Source organism: Prinia subflava, chromosome 8, assembly GCF_021018805.1.
Source record: "Prinia subflava isolate CZ2003 ecotype Zambia chromosome 8, Cam_Psub_1.2, whole genome shotgun sequence".
Lineage (NCBI taxonomy): Eukaryota > Metazoa > Chordata > Aves > Passeriformes > Cisticolidae > Prinia > Prinia subflava.
The window spans coordinates 18482585-18505819 of NC_086254.1; the positions used below are offsets into that span (position 1 = coordinate 18482585).

General features: G+C 60.2%; 2 protein-coding genes across 5 annotated transcripts; both read left to right on the plus strand.

Moving 5' to 3' along the window:
- The first annotated feature begins 1375 nt into the window (after positions 1-1375).
- Positions 1376-8193, plus strand: MSL1 (MSL complex subunit 1). The gene is made up of 8 exons (XM_063403793.1): positions 1376-1644; positions 4377-4600; positions 4918-5294; positions 5928-5992; positions 6155-6222; positions 6433-6557; positions 6635-6707; positions 6830-8193. Exons 1-8 carry the CDS (start codon positions 1501-1503, stop codon positions 6918-6920), a joined length of 1167 nt encoding a protein of 388 aa, XP_063259863.1. The 5' UTR covers positions 1376-1500; the 3' UTR covers positions 6921-8193.
- A 138-nt stretch (positions 8194-8331) lies between these two features.
- Positions 8332-19967, plus strand: CASC3 (CASC3 exon junction complex subunit). 4 transcript variants are annotated; one of them, XM_063403771.1, is made up of 14 exons: positions 8332-8641; positions 10513-10540; positions 10840-10877; positions 12502-12660; positions 12737-12888; positions 13245-13421; positions 13624-14309; positions 15793-15857; positions 16032-16146; positions 16692-16790; positions 17360-17574; positions 18607-18729; positions 18888-18964; positions 19534-19967. In XM_063403771.1, the coding sequence occupies exons 1-13, from the start codon at positions 8363-8365 to the stop codon at positions 18921-18923; spliced, it is 2172 nt and encodes a 723-aa protein (XP_063259841.1). In that variant the 5' UTR covers positions 8332-8362; the 3' UTR covers positions 18924-18964; positions 19534-19967. The 4 variants fall into 4 exon arrangements, with proteins under 4 accessions (XP_063259841.1, XP_063259839.1, XP_063259842.1 ...); XM_063403769.1 differs by having other exon boundaries at positions 18901-18964; XM_063403772.1 differs by having other exon boundaries at positions 17420-17574; positions 18901-18964.
- The last annotated feature ends 3268 nt before the right edge of the window (positions 19968-23235 follow it).

Sequence of the window (23235 nt, forward strand, 5' to 3'; positions counted from 1 at the left end):
GCGTCCCCAGCACGTGCCACGCGTGTCCCCTCTGTGTCCCCGGTGACACGGCCCCGTGTGCTGCTGGGGGGTGGAGTTTCAGCCGGGAGAGGGGGAATTGATCCTATGTGTGCATGTAGCCGTGTACATACATGTCCGTGCATGCCCATATGTGTGCTGTGAGGCTGCAGACGGAGCTGTGCGTGTACATACATGTGCGTGAGCGCACATACATGTGCATACATGTGTCCCGGCACTGCAGTCGGGGGTGCATGTACGCGGGCTGCAGCGTCTGCGGGCTGCGCCTGTGCTGCAGCGGGGGCTGCAGTGGCTCCCTGCAGGGGGACACGCGTGTGCATGTGCGTGCATGTCCGTGTGCGTGCCCGTGTGCCGGGGCTGCAGCCTCTGCAGAGGGGGTGCGGCGGGCTTGTGCACGTTCTTGCACACGTCCAGCAGGAACTGCAGAGCTCTGTGCGTGTGCACGGGGGGGGATTCGGTCCCCGTGGGGGGGTTCAGCCCCCGTGGGGGGGGTTCAGCCCTCGTGGGGGGGTTCGTTCCCCGTGACGGGGTTCAGCCCCCGTGGGGGGGGGGGTGCACACCCCGAGAATCGCAGCACAACCACCCCGTCTCGGCCCTCCCCGCGCGGGCGGCTCGGAGCCGAGGGTCCCTTTGTGTCGTCCCCCCTCCCCGCCGTGTCCCCTCCCGCCACGGGACCGGCCCGTGACCCCAGACCCCCCCGCGCTCCGCGGGGCGGGGGCGGGCGCGGAGAGCCGGTACCGCCACTCTCGGGGGCCCCCGAGCGGCCGCCCCCGGTACTGCGGCGCGGGACCCCCGCCCCACGCGTGTCCGCGTGTCGCGACCACCCCCCCCCTCCTGCCCCGGCCCGGGGGAAGCGGCGCCGGTGCGCACCGTCCCGGGGGTGCCCCGGCAGGCACCGGCGCCGCTCCTCAGCGCCCGGGATCCCACCGCCCCCACCGCCGGCGGCGCATGCGCGCCGAGCCCCGTTCGCCGGTACCCGGGGTCCCGTGCCCGGTACCGACCCCCGCCCCGCCGCCCCCCCGCGCGGCTCATCCCCGCGCGGGCCGTCCCCGGGGCGGGGGCCGCTCCGCGCCGATGCCCCCGGCGCCCCCCGCGCCGCCGCCCTGCGGTGCCGGCGGGCGGTAACGCGGCCCGGCCATGCGGTCCACGGCGTTCCGGGGGGGCGGGCGGCGGCGGCCCGAAGGGGCGGGCGGGGAGGAGGAGGAGGAGGAGGGGGAGGAGGGGGAGGAAGGCCCCGCTCCGCCGGCCCGGCGGCCCCGGGCCCCGCCGCCGCTGGGGGCACACACGGGCCGCGGCTGCGGGGTGGCGGAGCGGGAGCGGAGCGGGGCCGCGGCGGGGCCGGCGGCCGGCGGGGGCAGGGCCGCGGCGGGGGATGCGGGCGGGCTGCCCGGGGAGGCGGCGGCGGCGGGGCCGGGAGCGGGGCCGGGGCCGGGAGCGGGGCCCGCGGAGCCGGGGAAGCGGCGGCCCGCGGCCCGCGCAGCGATGGGCGCCGGCGGAGGGTCGCCCGGGCAGGCCGCCTGCCTGCGGCAGATCCTGCTGCTCCAGCTGGACCTGATCGAGCAGCAGCAGCAGCAGCTGCAGGCCAAGGAGCGGCAAATCGAGGAGCTCCGGGCCGAGCGCGACACGGTACGGCGGGGGAAGGCGGGGGTAGGGGGGGACACCGGGGAAGAGGGCGGGAATGCGGCGTGGAAGGGGTTAACTCCCGCCAAGGTTAACCCCTGCTTGGGTTTATCCCCCCCCCCCCCCCCCCCAGTTTAGCCTATTCCCCTGTGGCGTGACCCCCCCTCAGGGTTAACTCCCCGTTAGGTTTAACCCCCCCACCGTGGGGTGACCCCAACCCTAGGGTTAACCACCCCTAGGTTTAACAGCCTCCTATAGGGTGACCCCCCTCACCCATGGGGTGATCCCCACTAGATTTAACCACCCCTAGCTTTAATACCCCTCCCGCAGAGTGATGCCCCCTCCCCCTAGGGTTAATGGCTCCCCAACACCACCCAGGGGTCGCTGGGATTGTGGTGGAATTCTGCCCATCGACAGGAAAGTTCCCACTCCCAAGGGACACCCAAGGGGTTAATGCCCCCCCCTTTTTAGGGTTAATGCTCCCCACCTCTTTGGGGTTAATACCCCCCTCTTTGGGAGTTGCTTTCACTTCTCTTTAGGGGTTAATTCCGTCCCCTCAATGGTTAATTTAACCCCCTTGTTGGGGTTAATACCTCCCCTTTGGGATAATACCCCCCTTTTTGGGGGGTTAATTTCACCTCTTTTTTGGGGGGGTTAACTCAGTGACTGCTTTGGGGGTTAATGTGCCCCATAATTTGGGGGTTAATTCCACCATCTCACTGGGGGTTAATCCTTCACCCTATGGGAGTTAATGCCCTTCACCTTTGAGGGTTAATTCTGCACCCCTCTTTGGGGTTCATGCTCCCCCCCTCTCTCCCCTTTGGGGGTTGATTCCACCTCTCTTTGGGGGTTGATTCCACCCCCTTGAGAGTTAATGTCCACCCCTCTTTGGGGGTTAATTCTGCACCCCATGGGGGTTAATACCCCCCCTCTTTGAGAGTTAATTCTACTCCCCTCGAGGGTTAATGCCCCTCTTTTTTGGGGGGTTAACGTCCCCCCATAGGGGTTAACGTGTCACCCTGGGCCTTAGTGCACCCCTTGGGGGTTAATGTGCCCCTCGTGGCAGTTTACCTGCCACCCGTGGCACCCCAGGGGTTAATGCCTCTTGGCTGTTAATGCCCCGCTCTGCTCCCCCCCTCCGTGATCCCTCGGGGGTTAACGTGCCCCCATTTCGGGGCTGACAACCCCCGCTGGCACCGCAGGGGTTAATGCCCCCCCCCACTTGGGGGTTCCTGTTCTCCCCCCGTGGCACTGCAGGGGTTAACGCCCCCCCTCTTTGAGCAGTGATACCTCAAGGGGGCATCTGGGCCCCCTCCTCAAGGTACCCGGGTGGGGGCACAAAACCCTCCGGGGGGGGTTTAATGCCCCCCTCCCCAAGGGGTCAAACCCACCAGGGGCGATTCTGCCCACCCCTCCCGAGGGGTGAGAGCCCCCCCGGAGGTCTCTGCCTCCCCCAGGCCTGGGTTCCCCTCGGGGGTCGCGGGTTCCCCTCGGGGGTCGCAGCCCCCCCCAGACAAAGCCGCGGGGGCACAAAGGGCGGGGGCGGGGCGGGGGTTAACGGGCCGCGCCCGTTACCGTGGAAACGGCGCGGGGGGGGGCCTTAAAGGGGCCGCATCACCGCGGGCACCGCTCGGGACACAAGGGACGTAACCCAGCTGCTCGGAGCTGCAACCCCCCCACCCCGGGGGTTTGAGGCCCCTCACAGCCATGAGAGGCTGCCAGCCTTGGGGGGGACACTGTGGGGTCCCCACAGCTGAGCTGTGATCCCTCCTCCCCCACTCCCCCCCCTCCTCAACGTGTCCTGTCTGTGTCACCCCAGAGATGCCATGTGTGCCCCCTGCTTGTATGCCCCCCCCTCACATTGCCCTACCTGTGTTGTCCCCCCATGGGTGTTGTGTCACCCCACAGATGCTGCGTGTGCCCCCCTCACGGCCGTGGGTCACCCCCCTGCCAGCCCCACAGCCCTGTGGCCATGTGCCATCAACGGCGGTGGCCGTGCCCGGCTGCAGTGTTTGTGTCAGCCGTGGTGGCCCCGGTGGTGGCAGGAAGGACGGGGACACCCCACGTGATGTCACCGCAGGCAGTGCCGCGTCCCCCAACATGGAGGAGCCACTGCGGCAAGTCCGTGATGGGACTCCAGGGGCTTCCCCTGGGCTCAGCCTGCCGGGGTGACACTGATAGGGGGATGGGACCGCCACACCCTGGGTGCACTGGGCTCTGCTCCCCAGGGCTGGGTGGGGACCCAGCCACGTCCTCGGGGGGTGCCGGGACCCCCCCACTCTGCTGTCCAAAGCAGCCCTTCTAAAAGGTACAGGGGGGGCTGGGGGCAGGTGACCATGGGCAGGGGTCACCAGGTGCTCTTTAAGCTAATTGCAATCCCCCCCTTCATCCTGCATACATAGAAGATGAGACCCCCAAATTCTCTGCTACCCCATCTCTGAAATATTCAAGGTCAGGTTGGACAGAGTTTGGAACAGCCTGGGATAGTGGGAGATGTCCCTAGCCATGGTAGGGGCTGGGACTGGATGGGCTTTAAGGTGCCTTCCAACCCAAACCCTTCCTGGATTCTTTGATTCCATTAAATCCCCCCTCATAGTGGGGTTTGCAGCTGGACACAGGCAGGAGAAGCAGACAGAGAGTGGCCATTTTGTGCTACTGGACATCCAGTGGCAGCCACCCCGGGGTGCCCACGGGGGTGACCCCACCCCAAGGTGAGCCCTCCCTTGCCTGCCTTGCAGCTCCTGGTGCGGATCGAGCGCATGGAAAGGCGGGTGCAGTTGGTGAAGAAGGACAGCGAGCGGGAGAAGCACCGCATCTTCCAGGGCTTCGAGGTGGATGAGAAGCCGGAGGCGGAGACGTGTGAGAAGCTGCCTCTGGAGTGTCCCCAGGACCTGCTGGAGCCTCCCCCGACCCTGCAGCCCAAGCACTTCCCCTACGGCAGGAACGGGAAGGGGCATAAAAGGTACGGAGTGCGTGGGGAGACGGGGGGACACTCCTTATGGCTTCACCCTTTGTTTATGGGGCTGGCACTGCCCAGTGACCTTTGAGGTGTTTGGGGGGGGCACCCAGCACCAGGAGCACATTCCTGTGTCAGGAGAACCTCAAGAAAGCCTGCGTGGGGAGGGAAGAGTCCCAAAATGCTGGGGAAGCCCCTCTGTAAACTGCTTCAGTCTGGACCTGGTGCAGCAGCCCTGGTTTGGAGGTGCCAGGAGCCCCCACAGCGGCCCTGGTGCAGGGTGAGGATCCATGGGCCTGGCTCAGCTCCTCTTCCTCCTGCAGGAAGCCAACGTTTGGGAGCGCGGAGAGGAAGACGCCTGTGAAAAAACTAGTGTCAGAATTCTCCAAAGTGAAGAGTAAAACTCCAAAGCACTCCCCGGGGAAGGAGGAATCGGGCGGCTCCTTGGCTGAAACTGTTTGTAAACGAGAACTGCGGAGCCAAGAGACTCCGGAAAAACCCCGGTCGCTCCTGGAGACCCCGCTCAGAGCGTCAGCCCCGCCGAAGGGCCCCGGCACCCACCCCAAGGAGAAAGGCTTTGTCAGCGAGGCCGACGACCTGCCCTACCTGTCCACCACCGAAATGTACCTGTGCCGCTGGCACCAGCCGCCCCCATCGCCGCTGCGGGAACCTTCTCCGAAAAAGGAGGAGACCGTGGCAAGTAAGGATGGAGAGGATGATGGAGGAGCTGAGCCGGCCTGGGAACAGGGCTCAGCACCCTCATTCTGAGTCTGGGAAAGGGCTCCCAGGTTCCCAAAGGGAGTGCCTGTGGCGCTGGGAAAGGTGCCATGCTGCTGGCTCCTTTTGCTGCAGTGGGTCTGGCTCTGGGCTCTCCCAAATCTCATCTCAGGCTCACCCTGCTCTGGGCAGGGCTCCTGGCTGGTGTCTGTTGGAGCAAGCAATGAAGCAACTCGTGGGCGGGTGGGAAATATGTCTCTGGCTCATGGTGACTCAGCACCAGGGTCACCTGCTGTCCCCAAATCCTGTGCTTGTCCTGCCTTGAGCCCAGCAAGGTTGGTGCTGGCGGTGGGAACTGGGCTGTGCCAGGGGGCTCAGCACTCCCTGGCACATCCCTGGGGCTGGCTCAGGTTTGCCTGTGTGCCTGGCCAAGGGGGTGGGGATGAGCTCTGCTGTCCCGTGGCAGCTCCACTGCTGGCTCGGGATGGGGGTTTGGGGCATCCCAAGCTGTGCTCCGAGGGGAAGGGTGGGCAGGAATGGAGTGGGGAGGGGGTGGGATGGAGCAGGGGCTGTGGGGATTCGGGTGGGGGGTAACACCCTCCTTCCTGACCTGCAGTTCCGTCTTGGAGGGACCATGTCGTGGAGCCCCTGAGAGACCCCAACCCCTCGGACCTCCTGGAGGTACGTGAGCCATCGGAGCGGTGCCACAGGGGCTTTCCAGGCTGTCCCACACTCCCAGAGCTGGTGGCATCTCATCCCCTTATCCCTGGCTGTGGTTGGGGGTCTGAGGTGAGGGATCTGGCCCCGGGATGATTCACTGATCCCCCTCTGGTGTTGTTGCAGAACCTGGACGACAGCGTCTTTTCCAAACGGCACGCAAAGCTGGAGCTGGATGAGAAACGAAGGAAAAGGTGGGAGCAATGGGGCTCTGGAGCCCCAGTCTCACAGGGGAGGGTCCTGGGGTGTCACCCAGAACAGGGTGCAGCTGGGATGGGCACCAGGAATGTTGCTTGAGGAGGGATCTTCTCACATCACTGGCAGCCAGTGCAGCCCTGTGATCACCTTGAGGGAGTCTGGCACTGCCTGTGGCTCCTCACTTTCCCAGCCATCCTGTTTTCCAGGTGGGACATCCAGCGGATCAGGGAACAGAGAATCCTACAGCGGCTGCAGCTCCGAATGTATAAAAGGAAAGGGATTCAGGAGTCGGAACCTGAAGTTACCTCATTTTTCCCTGAGCCAGATGATGGTGAGGCTTGGGAAGAGGGTGTCAGGGGTGGGAGTGCAGACAGGGGGTGTCTCACACGCTCTGGTGTCTCTCCACAGTTGAAAGTTTGCTCATCACCCCTTACCTGCCCGTTGTCGCCTTTGGCCGGCCCTTGCCCAAACTGACCCCACAGTGAGTACTGGGGGCGGGAGGGGCTGGGTGTCACTCCTGGGAGGGAGCCCTGCCCATTTTGGGTCTGGACGGTGCTGTTTTGGGTCAGATCAGTGCTGCACTGACACCGGCTGTGCCCGCAGGAACTTCGAGCTGCCCTGGCTGGACGAGCGCAGCCGCTGCCGGCTGGAGGTGCAGAAGAAGCAGACGCCGCACCGGACCTGTCGGAAATAAGGGAGATGCTGGGAGCTCCAAACACCTCCAGGAGCTCCAAACACCTCCAGGAGCTCCGTGTGTCCTCGGGGGGCTCCGAACACCTCCACGGCACCAGAAGTTCTGCCGTCACCGGCTCACCGCCGGCTGCTGCCTGCTCCGTGCCGACGGATGGTTCCGTTCTTCTGCAATCCCAGTTTTGTTCGTTTGGGTTTTGGAACGTTTCCCGGACTCGTATCCCACTGGCTTCCCAGTGCCACCGGCCAGGCCAGCAGCTCCACTCCCTGAGCCCACCCTGGAGACCCCCGTGTGCCGCCCCTGCGTGGCCTTGGGATCTGGGGCTCTCACCGTGTCCGGTGGGAGCACGGGGATCACCAGCACCAGATCCCGTGTCTGGGGGTGCCACATCCCCCGGGACTCACCCGCTGCTGCCTTCACGTTGTGTTTAGTTAGGAAGCAGGACAAACAGCGGGTTGTGTTGGAGCCGGCTGAGGCTTGGAAACTGGGAAGCGCCTGGGATTCTTTTTGAGAGGTTTTCCCCCCTCTTTGGGGGTTTTCCTCTCTGGAGCGGGTTGGAGGGGGCAGAGGGGAAAGTTAAAAAGCAAAAATTTTTTTTTTCTTTTTTTTCTTTTGTGAAATAGAAACCCTGTGCGCACAATTTGGGGGGTTTTCATGGTTTTTTTAAAATGTAATTTAAATGTTTTGAGGCGGGCGAGGGGTTTGCTGTGAGGGGGGGACGATTGTTGCCTATCTGAGCCCCTGGGTGCTGCTGGACCCTCTTGGTGCTGGATGGGTGGGGAGGGGCTCCATGGGCGGGGGCTCCGTGTGTCTCCCTTTTTCCTCTTTTTTCTCTGTTTTTTTCTGCCTATCTCCCCTTTTCTCCTATATGCCCCCTTTTTCGTCACCTTCCCCCCCTTTTTCCCACTTTTTTTCCTCCTTTTCCCTCTTTTTCCTGCCCCTTCACTGAGCCTGTGCCCCCTCAGTCTTATCCCCCACTGCCTCCCTCTCTGTAATTAACCCCGAGCTTATTGAACGCCGGAAGACTCGTTTACAAAAAAAAAAAAAACTTTAGAAAGAAAAAAAAACTTTAAAACCCCCACACCTTAAAAAACCCGGAAATTGTTAAAAAAATCGATAAAAGTTCTAAAACCACCGAGTTCTAACCACGTTACGGGAGGGGGTGCGGTCACGCGCGGACGCGCCCGCTCGCTGGTTTTATTTGATTATTTTTTATTGCTTTTGGTTGTTGTTTTTGTTTCTGTTGGGTTTTTTTTACAATAAACAAGGAAAAGGCCTCCTGGTCCTGGTGTTTTCCCCTCCTCCTCCTCCCCTATTTACCCGCGTTGCGGCGTGACGTCATTTCCGCGGGGCGGTGACGTCACCGGCCCGCGCGGCGCGCGCCCCCTGGCGGGCCGGGGCGGGCGGAGCCGCGCGCGCCGTTCCCGTGGTGCCCCGCGGCCAAGATGGCGGACCGGCGGCGGCAGCGCGCCTCGCAGGACAGCGAGGACAGCGAGGGCTCGGCGGCCTCCGACAGCGCCGGCTCCGCTCCCGGATCTCCCCGCTCCGCCCGCTCCCGCTCGGCCTCCGGATCCCGCTCCCGCTCCCGCTCCCGCTCCGGCTCGCCCCGCCTGCCGCACCGCCCGCCGCGCGGCGCCGCGGGGGCCCTCGGCGCTGGGCCGCGGGGCCGCGGGACCGAGAGCGCCGGTGGGGCCGGGGGGAAGAGCGCGGCCGAGTCGGAGTGTGTGAGTGAGGGGCGGGCGGGAGGGGCTGGGAGGGGGCTCGGGGACAGGGGGCTCTGGTGGCTGCATGAGTCGGGGAGCCTGGGGACACTGAGGAGCCTGGGGACACTGAGGAGCCTGGGGACACTGAGGACTCTGGGGACACTGAGGAGCCTGGGGACACTGAGGAGCCTGGAGACACTGAGGAGCCTGCGGAGGGAGGGGTCTGCGCGGTGCGTTCTGATGTCTGCGGGAATCGGGGGGAGGTTGGGGCCCTGGGGAAAGGAGGGAGGGGGCTGAGGGATGTTCTGGTGTCTGGGGTTGGGACACTGAGGATTCAGGGCCGGGAGGGGGCTGAGAGAGGGGTTCTGGTGTCTAAGGAGGGCCTTGGGGAGGAGTGGGAAGGCTGGGGGAGGCTCTGGTGTCGGGGAGGCTCTGGTGTCGGGGAAGTTGTGGGATTGATATTAGGACCTGCGGGGTGTGGGGACACTGGGGACAGAGTAGGGGGCAGAGAGATGAGGGAGCACCAGGGGGAATTGGGCTGAAGCCCCCCACAGTGTGTGCGGGAGAGCGGGGCTGGGGCAGCCTCAGGAGGGGTGGGCACTGCAGCTGCCAGGACCAGGCAAAGGGTGGGCATTGCCCTGACTCCCTGTGCCCGGATCTCCCCAGTCTGAGATCCTGTCCCTGCTCCTGGGGTGCTGTCCCTGCTCCTGGGGTCCCTGCAGCTGGGGCAGGAGGGGGTGGGTGCTGCTATCTCACCCCTCTGTGCAGTTCTGTTCTTGCAGTTCACATCCAGGTGCGATTCCCTCCTGGTTTGGGTTCTAATGCTGGTTATTTCCAGCTCTTTCCTGGTTTGGGTTCCAGGGCTGGTTATTTCCAGCTCCCCCTGGCTCTCTGTGTGTTTTTCTGTGGTGATTTGGGGTTTATTTTGTTGCCTTGGTCAGGTTGTTCGTGCTCTGGGGTTTTTCCTGTCCAGTTGGGTTGATCCTTGTCTTTATGCTGGAATCATGGAATGGTTTGGTTTGAAAGGAACCCTAAAGCTCATCCAGTTCCACCTTCTACCGTGGGCAGGGTCACTTTTCACTATCCCAGTTTAATCCAAGCCCTGTCCAACCTGGCCTTGGACGCTCCCAAGGATTGGGCAGGTTCTCTGGACAACAGCTCAGTTTTCCTGAGCACTTTTCCTGTTCTGAGCTCTTTGCTTCATCCAACCCCTTCCCTGAGCTGGGTCCTGCTCAGCCTCTCTTTGTCACTCCCTGTTCTTGCCCTTTCCCTGGCTCTTGTTGGCAGGGGAGGGATCCTGGCTCCCCTGTCACTGTCACTCTGTTCCCTGGAGACCCCCAGCACTGACAGGCTGTGCTTTGCTCTCAATATTCCCCTGCTGTAGCTGCTCTAGAAGGTTCTTGGAGAAAGGCTCTGGGAGCCTGGGATTTGTTTTTTCTTGGTCACTGGAGCTGAACTTCCACGGGTGGACGCAGTAGGGTCAGGGCCAGACTTTGCTGTCATCGTGTCTGGGATTGTGGGATGCTGAGTATTAGGAAAAATGGACATGAGGATAAAGGAGGAGCTGTTAGGAAAAGGTGTTAGGATAGCAGATACTAAAGAAGTATGTTTTGAGAGAACATTTTTTCATGGAAGGGGTGGTCAGACACTGGCACAGGCTGCCCATGGAGAGGTGGAATCCCCAGCCCTGAAGAGTACAAAAAGTGTGGATGTGGCTTTTGGGGACATGGTTTGCTGGTGACGTGGGGCTGGTGCTGGTTGAAGGTTGGATTCGATCTTAAAAGATCTTTTCCAATCTAAACAATTCAATTATTCTCTGGTTTTATGAATCCATGGTTCCATGTTGCTGCTGCCCTCCCCTCTTCTAACACCCCTCTCTTTTCTCTCTGCAGGAAAGTGAGGATGGTATTGAAGGAGATGGTGAGTGATGGCTCTTGGGGCAGGGTTGTTTGCATGCAAAAAAAATAAAAAACCAGGCAAAACAGCTTTTCCAACCAATCCTGTGCTTGTTGCCATGCCAAATACTCACTTGTAACAGCAGGCAAACGTGGGGTACAGGGGCAGTGTCCCAAACTGTCCCCTGCTCCCTCCTGAGCTGGCTGTGGCATTGATCCAGGGTGGTGCTGGTGTCCAGGTTCCCTTGGGAAGGGTTTGGTGCCACCTTGGCAGAGGAGCCGTGTCCTGCCCTGCCCTGACCCAGCTCCTTTCCCTCCCCACAGCTGTGCTCTCTGACTATGAAAGCGCCGAGGACTCGGAGGTAAGAGCAGCCTCTGTCCTGCTGAGCCACTGATTCTCACGGAATTCCAGCACAAACCCAGTTTGTGTCCTTGGATCTCTTCCCCTGACCCTCTGTCTTGTGAGGAAAGGCCTCCCCCAGTCGCTGGCACTGGGACCAGTGTTGCTGTGCTGCTGGGGAGGGTGTAGGGCCAGCGTGTGCAAGAGAAAACCCTTCTGGCTCCTCACACTGGGAACTGGATTTGCCATGGCCAGGAAGGGCGTGGGAGGAGTGTGGGATGCTTGTTGGGTTTTAATTAGTTGGAATTAAAAAGCAAAGTGGTGGTTGGGAGCATCCCAGGAGCTTCCCTCTGCTCTGAGGGAGCAGCCAGAGGGGAGATGCACTTTGGGAGTTGGGGGATGCTGAGGGAATCCCATCCCACCCATGCCTGGGGGCTGCAGGTTCCCCTGGATTTTTAGTTCAGAACTCTAAAGTTTGAGATTTACAGGGAGTTTAGAGAAGTTCTGGTCTCTTAAGGATTATAGTGAAGACTTTCTAAGGAAAATCCATCTGTTTTGGGAATCTTGAGGGAAACAGTGGCTAGAGAACATCCAAACTACCAGGCAGAGGAAATCCAAGCTGTTTATTTGGGAATTAATCTCAATTTGGGAGCTAATCTATGCTGTTAACAAGGAAGAAGCACCACAGGCTGCAGAGGTGCTCTGGGGCAGCTCCCAGAGCTCTTCCAGCCTGGAATCCTGCGTGGAGGCTCCCGGTGGCAGCGGGGTTGTTGCATCACTGCCGTGCCAGGATGACTCTGTTCCTGTGCCTAAAAATAATGCCCGGCCTGGGCTTCCCCGGCGTAAACACCGGGAGCAGCCGATGTGCAAAGGCTGTGTTGAAAGAGGAAAATGGAGCAGGGTTTGGTTAATCACCCCGAGCTATTTTTAGTTCGGCTCCAGCCTCCGGAGGCTCCTGGGGGTGAAACCAGGTCATGCTCCTGAGCAGAGTGAGTCAGCTGAGGAACTCCAGGGAATTTGGAAATGTGGCCCTGGCTGGATCCAGGCCCTCAGTGTGGAAGGAAGGGCCTGAGATCAGCAGTCTTCCCAGTGTGGAGGAGCCTTTTTGGAGTAGTGGGATGCTGCATCTTTGTGGGGCAGCTGATCCCAGCTCCATTCCAGAAAGCCTGTTGGGTCCTCCCTCTCTTGGGAGAGGCTGGATTTAACCTTTGCTTTTCCTGTGAAAATACGGAGATAGGAGGAATTTTAGGAGTTAATTGTCTGCTTTGGAAGAGTCATACTTAACAGCTGGAACAGGGATTTAAATCCAGAATTGAGAGAATTTCTGGGTGATCTGTTGCTGGATCTAACTCCAGATTTGGGAGAAGTCCTGGGTGATCTGTTGCTGGATCTGACTCCAGAATTGAGAGAATTTCTGAATGATCTGTTGCTGGATCTGACTCCAGATTTGGGAGAATTTCTGGGTGATCTGTTGCTGGATTTGACTCCAGATCTGGGAGAATTTCTGGGTGATCTGTTGCTGGATTTGACTCCAGATTTGGGAGAATTTCTGGGTGATCTGTTGCTGGATCTGACTCCAGATCTGGGGAGATTCCTGGCAGATCTGTTGCTAATGGAATGCATCTGAGTCACTGGGTGTCTCCCAGGCAGAGGAAGAGGATTACAGCGAGGAAGAAAGCTCCAAGGTGGAGCTGAAGCAGGACAGCAACGATTCCTGCGAGTCGGTGGCCAGAGGGGAGAAGGGGAGTGAGAAGGCGGATCCCAAGGGAGCGGTGACGGGCGAGCGGCAGAGCGGGGACGGGCAGGTGGGTGTCCCACGGCTCCGGGCTGGGGGCTGGCAGCAGGACTGCTGCAGTGGTGAGAGCTCCCTGCTTCTGACAGGAGAGCACGGAGCCTGTGGAGAAGAAAGTTGGGAAGAAGGTTCCCAAGCACCTGGACGACGATGAGGATCGCAAGAACCCCGCGTACATCCCACGCAAGGGGCTCTTCTTTGAGCACGACCTCCGAGGGCAGACGCAGGAGGAGGAGGTCAGGTATGTGAGTGTTCCCCCTGGGGCTGTGGGAGAGGGACAGGCCAGCTTCCAGGCCAGCCTCTGGCAGCAGGGCTCCTTGCTTCTGTGGGATGCACTGGGAAGGTTTGTGCTTCTTGCTCTGCGTCCTGCCAGGACACTTCAGCTCTTTGTTTTGAAGGAGAGATGCAAAAAAAGCCCTGTGCCAGGCAGCAGTGATTGTTGCAGCTGCCTTTCCCAAACAGCAACTGCTGGGCAGGAGGAAGGAGGGATCCTGCCTCCTGTGCATTCCCTGCCCCAGGAATGCTCAGGCTCTGTGTGTGGAACTGCTCGAAACTGCCACATCTTGGCCTTACAGCCCCTTGCTCCTCCCTGCCCAGGCCAAAGGGTCGTCAGCGGAAGCTGTGGAAGGACGAGGGGCGCTGGGAGCATGACAAGTTCCGTGAGGATGAGCAGGCCCCCAAGACCAGGCAGGAGCTGATTGCTCTGTACGGGTACGACATCCGGTCAGCCCACAACCCCGACGAGATCAAACCCCGGAGGATGCGCAAGCCACGGTGAGCCCCAGAGCCACACCAGGGCCTGCACTGGGGACAGGGGCCAGGTCTGAAATTCCAAAGAGGGAAAGGGACCTCTGTCACGTAGGACTGTGTTCCTGGGATTTCTAAATGTGTGTGCTGGAGAGGTGTTTCCTGACAGGGTGATTCCTCCCACCCAGGGGTTTTCTTTCTAGTGAATTGTTCTATTTTTCTCCCTCAGGTTTGGCAGTCCCCCTCAGCGAGACCCCAACTGGTCCAACGAGAGGCCCCCCAAGCCCCCGAGGCACCAAGGTGCCAAGAGCCCTTCAGCTCCCCCACGATCCTTCAACAGCCGCAGCTCTGCCAGCGCTGGCAGGATGCCCCCTGCCAGGAACTACCCCAGGATGGGGGGCTACAAGGAGACCCGCCCGGGCTACCGGGCCTCGGAGGCCACGGTCCCGCACCGGAATGGGGAACAAGCCAAGCAGGAGGGCGGCTACCGAGGGAAGCGTGCAGAGCAGAGCCCCTCAAGGGACACGTCCCCTGAGCTGGAGGTGGCACATGTCCATGGCAGCCCTGGCAAGGAGGAGGGGGCTCTGGAAAACCAAGCCACGGCTGCCGACGCTGCGCAGCCGCCGCCGGACAGACCAGTGGAGAAAAAATCTTATTCCCGGGCAAGAAGGACCAGAGTGAAGGCTGGGGAGGCAGGGAAGCTGGCGGAGGAAGTGCCTGCTTCTGAGGGGCTGGCTCCCGTGATTCCAAAACCCACACCGGCCGAGACCTCCCCCCCGCCAGCCAAGAGCAGCTGGGAGTCACCAGTGGAATCCAGCGTGGATGGACTGGAGCGGGAGATGACCCAGATGAACCTGACAGAGCAGAACTGGAGCCCGGGGCAGTCCCAGTTCATCCCGCCCCGGGAGCTGAGGGGTAAGTGGGAGCAGCCTCCTGGTTTTCCAGCAGCCCAGTGCCTCCTGATCTGTGCAGGTGGTCACAGCTAAGCTGTCTCTGCCTGAGCCCCCTCCCGGGGTGGGTGCAGAGTTGATGGTTCCTGCTGAGAAAGTGCAGTATGGATACAACAGCAGGGAAAAAGGGAAATTAAACGTTTCAGTGTAGGTGAATGGAATTAGGGCTGGGAGGGATGGGAGGTGCTTTCCCTGTGATGTGAATCACAGCAAGGCTGACCCCTGCTGCAGGAGAGCACGAGATAAGGATCAATAATTGGGCTCTGTGGTGTCTTGCTTGGAGCAGGAAGGAACTTTTCCCTGTTTATCAGCTCATTTCCTGGCACTGGGATTTGGTTGCCAATACCTGAGGCCTGGCTGGGATTGGCAAATCCCTTTGTGCCAGGGAGGAGGGAGGGACATGGGACAGAGCTGGTGCCAGCTGAGGACAGATCCAGTTGCGCATCCACAGAGAGGTCATCCAGGTATAATTATCCCTTTGCAGAATTAGAGTGTGTTCTGGGAAGTGTTAGAATGCTCCCCGAGGGGAGTAAAACTGGAGCAAGGAGAAGGAAGCGACTTGCTGCTTTCATAAGCATCTGTGAGGCTGAGGTCATGGAACCAGAGTCACTTGGTTCTGGTGGGACTCTGAAGTCTGTGAGAACAGACCCCTGCACAGTTTGGAAACATCACAGTGGGATGAGGGTTCAAAAGTGCTGAGATTGTCTGGTTTGGGTTTGTTTTTTAATGTGCAAAAATGAAGCACCTTCCCAAATTTCCCACAGGCCAGCTCTTGGCTGCAGGTACGCAGTCATGTTCTGCTGTGAGAGGGATGATGACTCTGCTGTCCCTGTTTTGTCCCTAGCAGAAGAGGGAGGAGTTATTCTGGAAAGCATTTGGCTCTCATCAGTCCATTCTGTATCCCTCTGCCTGTATTTGCACTGTCAGTGATCCATGAGCACTTCCAGTGTTTATTTTGTCCATTTTCACTCCTTTGGAATCACCTATGATCACCTTGGCACCGTGGTTTTAAGCCACGGTTTAAAATACACTTCACTGTGAGTTCACATGGATTCAATTTGCTGTTTGAATCCAAAGGAGCCTGTGATAAAAGTGTTTACACCCTGCAGAGGGTTTGAACTGCACCTTCAGCTCCCACATGGATCCTTGATCCACCTGGAAAAGATCTGTGTCTCAGCAGACACAGAGCTCAGAGCAGGACCTGAGTTTCAAGCTGGGGATTTAGTTCTGAAGCAGGATTTAGGCGTTGCTGAGCACCGTGGGTGAGTGTGCAGTGACAAAACAGCCTTTAATTCGTCCCGAAATATTTAAAATCACCGGGGCCGTGAAGTCCAAAGGTTCTGTGTCATGGGAGCGAGAGCTGAGCCGCAGCCACGGCCCCGGGCGAGGCGGCTCCGGCCTGGGAACCGGCACAAACCTCGGTAATAACCGGTCTGCTCCTTCCTCAGGTATTCCCAACCACGTGCACGTGGGAACCGGGCCACCGCCGCAGTTTAACCGGATGGAGGAGATGGTAACGCGCGATCCCGGAGCTCCGGCCCCGGGCTCTTGTTGTGTCGGGGTTGGAATTGCAGGCTATCAATGCCTTTCCCCTGTGGGGGTGTTTGGGGGTGACCCTGGGGAGGTTTGGGGGTCAGGGGTGTTGGGTGGGTGCCCCACAGCCCCCCTGACCCCTGGACTCTCGCAGGCGGTGCCGGGGGGCCGTGTGAAGCGCTACTCATCGCAGAGGCAGAGACCCCCCGTGCCGGAGCCCGCGCCCCCTATGCACATCAGCATCATGGAAGGGCACTACTACGACCCACGTGAGTGTTTCCCTCCTGCTCCTGTGGCTCTGTGTGTGCTCAGAGCTGAGCAACTGGAGCAGGGATACCCCCACTCCTGTCGGGGTTGGGGGTTTTCTACTCTTTCGTTTGTTGTAGTGACACTGTGTCCCCTCATCCAGTGTCTAAAAGGCAGCTGGGAACCTGCCTGGTTGTGTTTAAACCCATGGAATTATCCTCAGTGTTATCCCCTCTCTATGCCAGGGCTCTTAGGACACCCCAGTTCTTCCTGACAAGTGGGATTTAAATTGAACTTTAAATCAGGTCTTTGACGTTTGAGCATGGGAGAACAGGACTGGGGATGGATTAGGAATTCCCTCCAGCATTTAAAGTGTTAGAGAAGAAATTCCCTGAGTATTTTCCTGCTTTCTAAAGAGAGTAGGAGGCTTTTCTTTAGGGACCATGTGGCATCTGTGAGCCCGGGAGCCGCTGTGGGAACCCTCGGGGCGGGCTGGGCCGTGTGCTCAGCTTCAGGGGAATGAAATTCCATGGAGCTTTTCCTCACAGCCTGTCATGTGTTGTTGCAGTGCAATTCCAGGGACCAATCTACACCCACGGTGAGAACCCAGCCCCGCTGCCGCCCCAAGGGATGATTGTGCAGCCGGAGATGCACCTCCCTCATCCAGGTGAGGAGCCAGTGGGACACCCCTGAACCTGGGGAACAGAGAACTCAGCTCTTCCACAGCCTCTATCACAGGGGGGAATCCATTTTCCTTAATTTCTACAACATGGAAGAGACCTGCTCCCTCCTATAGTGAGGCTGAACCAGTATCAGTTTTAAGGAAAGAAAAAATAGGAATTTCCGGAGCTTCCAGCGGGTGCAGGATGGGGGGAAATGAACCTTTGGCAGCTCCCAGCTGGATGTTTGCAGGTCCCTGTGGGGCCTCACCAGGCTGGGCCACTCCCTTCCGTGGGCACTGGGCTGGTTCCTCACTCCCTGGCCCTGTAGCTCAGGAAAAAGCAGAACTGGGAGCTGTCGAGCGTGTTCTCCGCTTGCCCACACAAATCATTTCCTGCAGTGGAGCTGCGACGGGGCCGTGTCTGGTTCTGGTGAATCCAGAACTGGGAGGGGGCTGTGCTCTGCTGCTCTGTGTCCCTCCCCAGCGTGGGGCTGCAGGGGAACCTTGGAGCAGAGCGTGCTCCTTCCTGCTGCTGGTTTTTTGGGTGACATTCATCTGCTTCCCGTCACCTCCAGGTTTACACCCCCACCAGACGCCCCCTGCCATGGCAAACCCTGGCCTCTACCCCCCACCAGTGTCCATGCCCCCGGGCCAGCCCCCGCCGCAGCAGCTGCTCACTCCGACTTACTTCTCCGCCCCTGGAGTGATGAATTTCGGGAATCCTGGCTACCCCTACCCCCCCGGAGCTCTGCCCCCTCCGCCCCCTCCTCATCTCTATTCCAACACACAGGTAAGCCGGGCTGTGGGGGAGTGTGGGGTGTGTTCTTCCAGGTGCTCCGTGGGGAAAGGCTGCTGTCACCCCAGAGAGGATTGTTCTCATGGCTGCTCACGGAGTGTGGTGGGCAGTGGGTGAAATCCTGTCCTGGGAGGGACTGGAATTGAGGTGTTCCCTTGTGGAACAGGGAAACAGCCCCTCCAGGGCCCTGTGAGCCAAGGATACTTTGGGAATGGCTTTGGAAGTCAGTTCTGGTTGAGATGGAGGCTGGGAACTGGCTGGTGTGAGCAGCACAGGGATGGATTTTCCTGCTCTGTGGCCCAACTCTGTATCTAAGGTCGCTGCCGGGCAGCGAGGAGGCAGATGGGATTTGGTCTCTGAGGATTCAGATCAGACCAGATCCTGTAGGGCCATGGATCAGAGCAGACCAGATTCCTGTGAGGAGACAAATCAGATCCCTGAGGAGACAGATTGAGTTGGATCTGTCTGAGGATCAGACCAGATCTAATCCTTGTGAGAAGGCAGATCAGACCAGATCCTTGAAAAGGCAGATGAGACCAGAGCAAACCTGATCCTGGTGCTGCCGTGGCTGGAGCAGGGCTGACACCCTGTGACTGGAGCAGGGCTGACACGCCGTGGAAGGCTGGAGAGCTGCATGTTCCCTGAGCTCCCAACCATGCCTGCCCTTCCCACTGCTCCAGCTGATCCCGGCAGGACCTCACCCTGCTTTGAGGGCAGTTTCCTCCCAGCTGCAGGGCTGGATGTGCAGGGGAGCTGTGTCCAGGCAGAAAAACTGCTGTTGGGAAGTTCAGACATTCCTTGCACTGCAGAGTGAGGGAATCCCATCTGCACGGGCTGTGTCCCGTCCCTACCAGAGTGGGGGGACCTTGGTGAGGGGTGAGGACACCCAAGGGGCCTCGGGAGCTGATCCCTGTGGGGCACAGCCCCTCTTGGCTCTGGCTGGGGACAGCTGTCCAGCCCCAGTGGGTGCCAGGAGGGGCTGGCAGGGCCCCCCAGCCCGGAGCTCTGATCCTGCTGCTCCTGCAGGCGCAGTCCCAGGTGTATGGGGGGGTCACCTACTACAACACTGTCCAGCAGCAGGTGCAGCCCAAGCCCTCCCCGCCCCGCCGGACGTCCCAGCCTGTGACCATCAAGCCGCCCCCTCCAGAGGTACCATCCCCTCACCCTCAGTCCTTGTGTGTGTGTGTGGTGTCACTGGTGTGTGTGAGGCTGCAGTTCCTCCTCCTCCCATCCCCAAAAAAATAACATTGTTCATTTGTAAGGAGAAATCTTAAACTGTCTCATCTCTGACCTGTCCCAAACCTCAGCTTCTCGTTGCAGGTGGTAAGCAGGGCTCCAGTTAATTTGAGTTACTTAAATCTTTAAAACTAAAACCACGTAAAAAGTAAGTCTGAAGTTGATTATTTTTTATTTTATTTGTTCAGGGTAGAAAACAGGACGATTTTGAGAGGGAAAAATCCGGCCCTGGCTGGAGAAGGTAGAAGGCAGGGAGTTCTCTGGAAGGATAAATGTTGAGAACTCAGCAGATAATGCAGGCAGTGGAGTTAAAAGTTTTTCAGGATGCAAGTGCTTCCCTGTGCTGGGAATGGTCTCCTTGCTCCAGTGCTGTGAGCTGTGCATGTGTGAGCGTGCTGGAATGCCATGTGTGTTTTTGGTTTCCCTTTCCATACCTTCTTCACATATGGGAGCCAAGCAAGCCCAGGCCCGGGCAGGCATGTGCCGGTGGGTTCCTGCACATGGGGAGGGCTGAGGATTGTCTGATGGAGGGGCCCTGTAAAGGCCTCGTGATGGAAAAATCTGGAACCATGAGGAGAGGTTGGCACAGGGGGCTGGTTGTGCCCAGAGAGGTGGGTGGGGGGTTGCTGGCAAGACCCAGCCATAGCACTGTTCCCTCATGCAGGGGTTTGGGGGTCCCTAAACCTCTGCTGCTCTTCCTTCTTTCCCCCCTCCCAGGACAGCAAAGGTGAAAAATCAAAGGAGAGGAGCAACACGTAGGGACACGGCCACGGGAATCCCAGCACCAGACTCAGCCCCTCGGCGAGGAGGAAGCTGCTCCTTGGAATGGCTCCTTCCCTGCGCGGAGGTGAGGCAGTGGGATGAGACACCTGCACTGTGCTCAGGACCAGGCACTTCCCCCGTGGCCTGAGCCGTGCCTTCCCAAAATCCATCTCGCTGCTGCCCACCCCCCTCTCCCCCCGCGCTGGGGCCGCCAAAGAACCAACCCCCGAGTCGGTCCTTGGCCACACGTTCTCCCAACTTCTCCCCGTTACTAAACGTTCCCCGCTCCCTCCTGGGATGTCAAACTCCGCTGGCTTGATCGTGGTCTCTGTTTTTATTTAAGGAATGAAGCAATTCCTTCAGTAAAGCTGATTTGTTTCTTTTGGGTATTTCGTTTTCATTTGTTTGGGTAAGCAGCAGTGACATCCCCCTCACCTCATTCTTCTTTTCAATTCTCTTTTTCAATTAGCTCGTTGATTTCTGCCACTTTTGGAGCAGGGGAAGGGCAATGGAGCTGTGGGAAGCTGTCAGGAATGCACTGCCTGGGCAGGAAACACTTAACTTGGGAGCTCCTCTTGATTCTTTTCCCAGCAAACTGTTGGTAACTGGTGTGTGTGAGCTCTCAGGGTGACCCCCATCCCTGCCTCTCCCCAGCACAAGGGGACCTTTCCACCCTCCCTCTGCCAAACCCACAGAGAGAGGGGGAGGTTTGTGGGCGCCCAGCACCCCGACGCTGCCCGGGCAGCCCAGCCAGCACCCAAACCAGCTCGGCAGGGCCAGGTTTGCTCCCAGCACTTGGGTGTTGCTGCTGGGGCTGCGGAGGGTGTTGGAACCCGCCCCAACGCACCGGGCTGGGCTCCGGCCCCACAAGGAAGCACCTCAGCCCTGTGCCAGCTCCTGCCTCAGCTCCCCACGGCAGCCTTGTGTCCCCTTTGGGATTCCTGACCTCCTGGGGTGGCTGTCACCGTGGCTGTGCTGATCCTGGCTGGCTCTGTGTGCCGCAGTGCTGCCGCTCTGCATCCCGCATCCCTCCGGCCCCGCGCCGGCTCCGGCTTGGCCACGTCCTCGCAGCCGTTTGCAAATTGCATTAGGAAACTTGGCAGGGCCGGCTGCTGATTCCTGCCCGTTCCTGCCGATTCCTGCTGCTCTCCTGAGCACGTGCCGGGACGCCGTGGGGATGTGCCAGCTGCCGGCGCAGGCACTGGCTGAGGGGGACGTCACCGAGCGGGCGGTGGCTCGGCCACCCCGTCCCCGTCGTGACCAGGATGGGGGACTGGCACCCACCTGCTTGTTCTCTCTGCGGATCCCTCATCCATGCCTGGCTCCCCAGCAGAAATTCCTTCTTTTTTTGGTGTTTGTGACCTTTTGTGTCTTCTTTCAGCCACCAAAGCCACATTCCCAAGGCAGAGTCCCCGCATTTTAGATGTCACAGTGTGTCGTTGATGCATTGGTCACACAACCCAAATCCTGGACCTTACACCCCCATGCTGGTGTTTTGGTGTTATTTGGATTCCTGTCCTGTGGGATGCATGTCCCTAACAGCATTGTAGGAAGCAGACAGCTCTTGTGTGTCCTTCCTGGGGCTGAGACCCACAGGGACAGTGTCCATCTCAGCTTCCCTGGCAGGACTAGAGCCACCTCTGCTGTCTCCCAGGAACTGCTCCCTCCCCAGGAGCCACTCTGCTCTTCCTGGGTACAGCTCTGCCCTTCTCAGGACCTCACAGTGGGTCTGAAATGACAGCTCTGCTGTGCCTGGCACCAGCCACCCTCACCCCCACATCCCTGGAAGCAGCTGCCACCTATCCCCAGCCCAGCTCTGTCCCAGCAGCAGGGCTGGGGGAGCCCCCTTGTCTCTCTGGGGGCTGATGTGAGCTCCCTCTGCTCCCCCAGCCTCACTGGCTCACGGGGAAGGACCAACTGTTGTGTTGGTGGTGCAGGAGCTGCCACCCGCACATTTGTGCAGCGCTGCCTCGGCAGCAGCAGCCTCCTGCCAGCCCCCCGCCCACCTGCCCACGCCGAAGAGAGGTGGGGGCCCTGTACCCCACTCCTGTGACACCCTGATCCTGTGGATGGAGCATCACGGTGAGCTCTGCCCTCCTGCAGCCAGGCTGGGCAGGGGAACGATGCTGGTGGGCCCTGGTGGAAGGGTGGCTTTGAGGGGCAGGGGGACCCAGCTCCCCCCTTTGCATCGTACCTGCTTTTCCTCCCTTCCCTTCAGGTCTCCCAGTTCCAGCCCTCACTTCTGGCAGTGGGGTGGGTGTCCCAGAGCAGTTCCAGCAGCAGCAGCAGCAGGAGGCATCACCTTCCTGTCCACATTGCCGTGCTACCCCATCCCTCCCCAGTGCCACTACCTCAGTTTCCCTCCCTGGCAGCGGGATCAGGTCTGAGCATGGTCCAGGATTTGTCTCAGCCCTTCATAAGGGAGCTCATGGAGGAGCTGCCCCAATCTCGTGGCGGTTCTCCCCTTCCCCAAATGCCTGACTCCCTTCTCCCAGCGCTGCAGCTGGGAAGTGGGTTAAGGCGCTGGCTTGGGGAGGGATTTTTCCCGGGGTGTAATTTTTCCCTCCTACACACGGTCTGTTTTGAGCAGTGCCTGGAGGCTTCGCACCCCCGGCTCTGCCGGGGCGGGGGAATGCGCTGGCTGCCAACCTAGGGAAGCGCCCGCTCCAGATCCCAGCTCGTTAGGAGAAATAACAGCAAATTAATTAAGCCAATAGTTCTCTCTGCGCCAGCAGTGCCCCCATCCCTGCCGACACGGGGAGAGGGGATGGGACAGGCCAGATCTGGGGCACCTTTCCCCGGGGGAGCATTGCCCTCAGCATGGCACAGTGCTCCAGGTCCCTCCTGCTCGTGTGGCCCGGTGCATCCCCATTGCCACCAGCGAGTGGCATCTCGGGGGGTCGCTCTGTGCCTCAGTTTCCCCTCCTGCTGTCAGGAGAAGCCCCTCAGTGTGGCTGAACCTGGCCAGCAGCACCACTTGCTCGGGATCTGAGAACCCTTGTCCGGGGAAAAGGGGATGGAGGAGCTCAGCAGAGTGGGACGTTTTGGGGATGTTGGGTGGGGTGTGGGGGATCTGAACGCTGGAGGAGCAGAGGAGGGCCGTGCCTGGCCGTGCTGTGCTGTGCCATCCCGACAGGAGCGTGCAGCCGGGGATGGGGATGTGGGGACGTTTTGCCGCTCTCTGGCAGCCGCATGGATGGAGTTGCCAGGCAACTGCCGGGTGGAGGCGAAGCGGGAACAAAGCAGGAGCTGCCGGGACACTCGCTCCTCCATCCCTACCCGAATCCCCGGGCAGTGGGGCCCAGCAGAGGCCATGGGGTCACTCGCTGTGTCCCCCCGGCCGCTGCAGCCGTCCCACCCTGGAGTTGCCGCAGGGCCGTGGTTTTGCAGGGGGATGGACCCCGGAGAAGGGCACTGGCACCTGCTGGGCTGTCCAGAGGCTGCACGGTGGGGCTGGGGGCAGTGGGCATGGGCAGGATGGGTGCTCAGCACCCCGCGGGAGCTCGGCAGGAGGATCAGCCCCAGGGAAGCGCCACATCTCGCCCTGCCCTACCCTGGAAGCTGCCCCGGCACCTGTCCCGGCAAGCCGGGGCCCGTTCCAGCCCGGCAGGCGGCGGAAAGGGGGGGTCTGGCAGCCACCCCGACCTGCCCACCCTG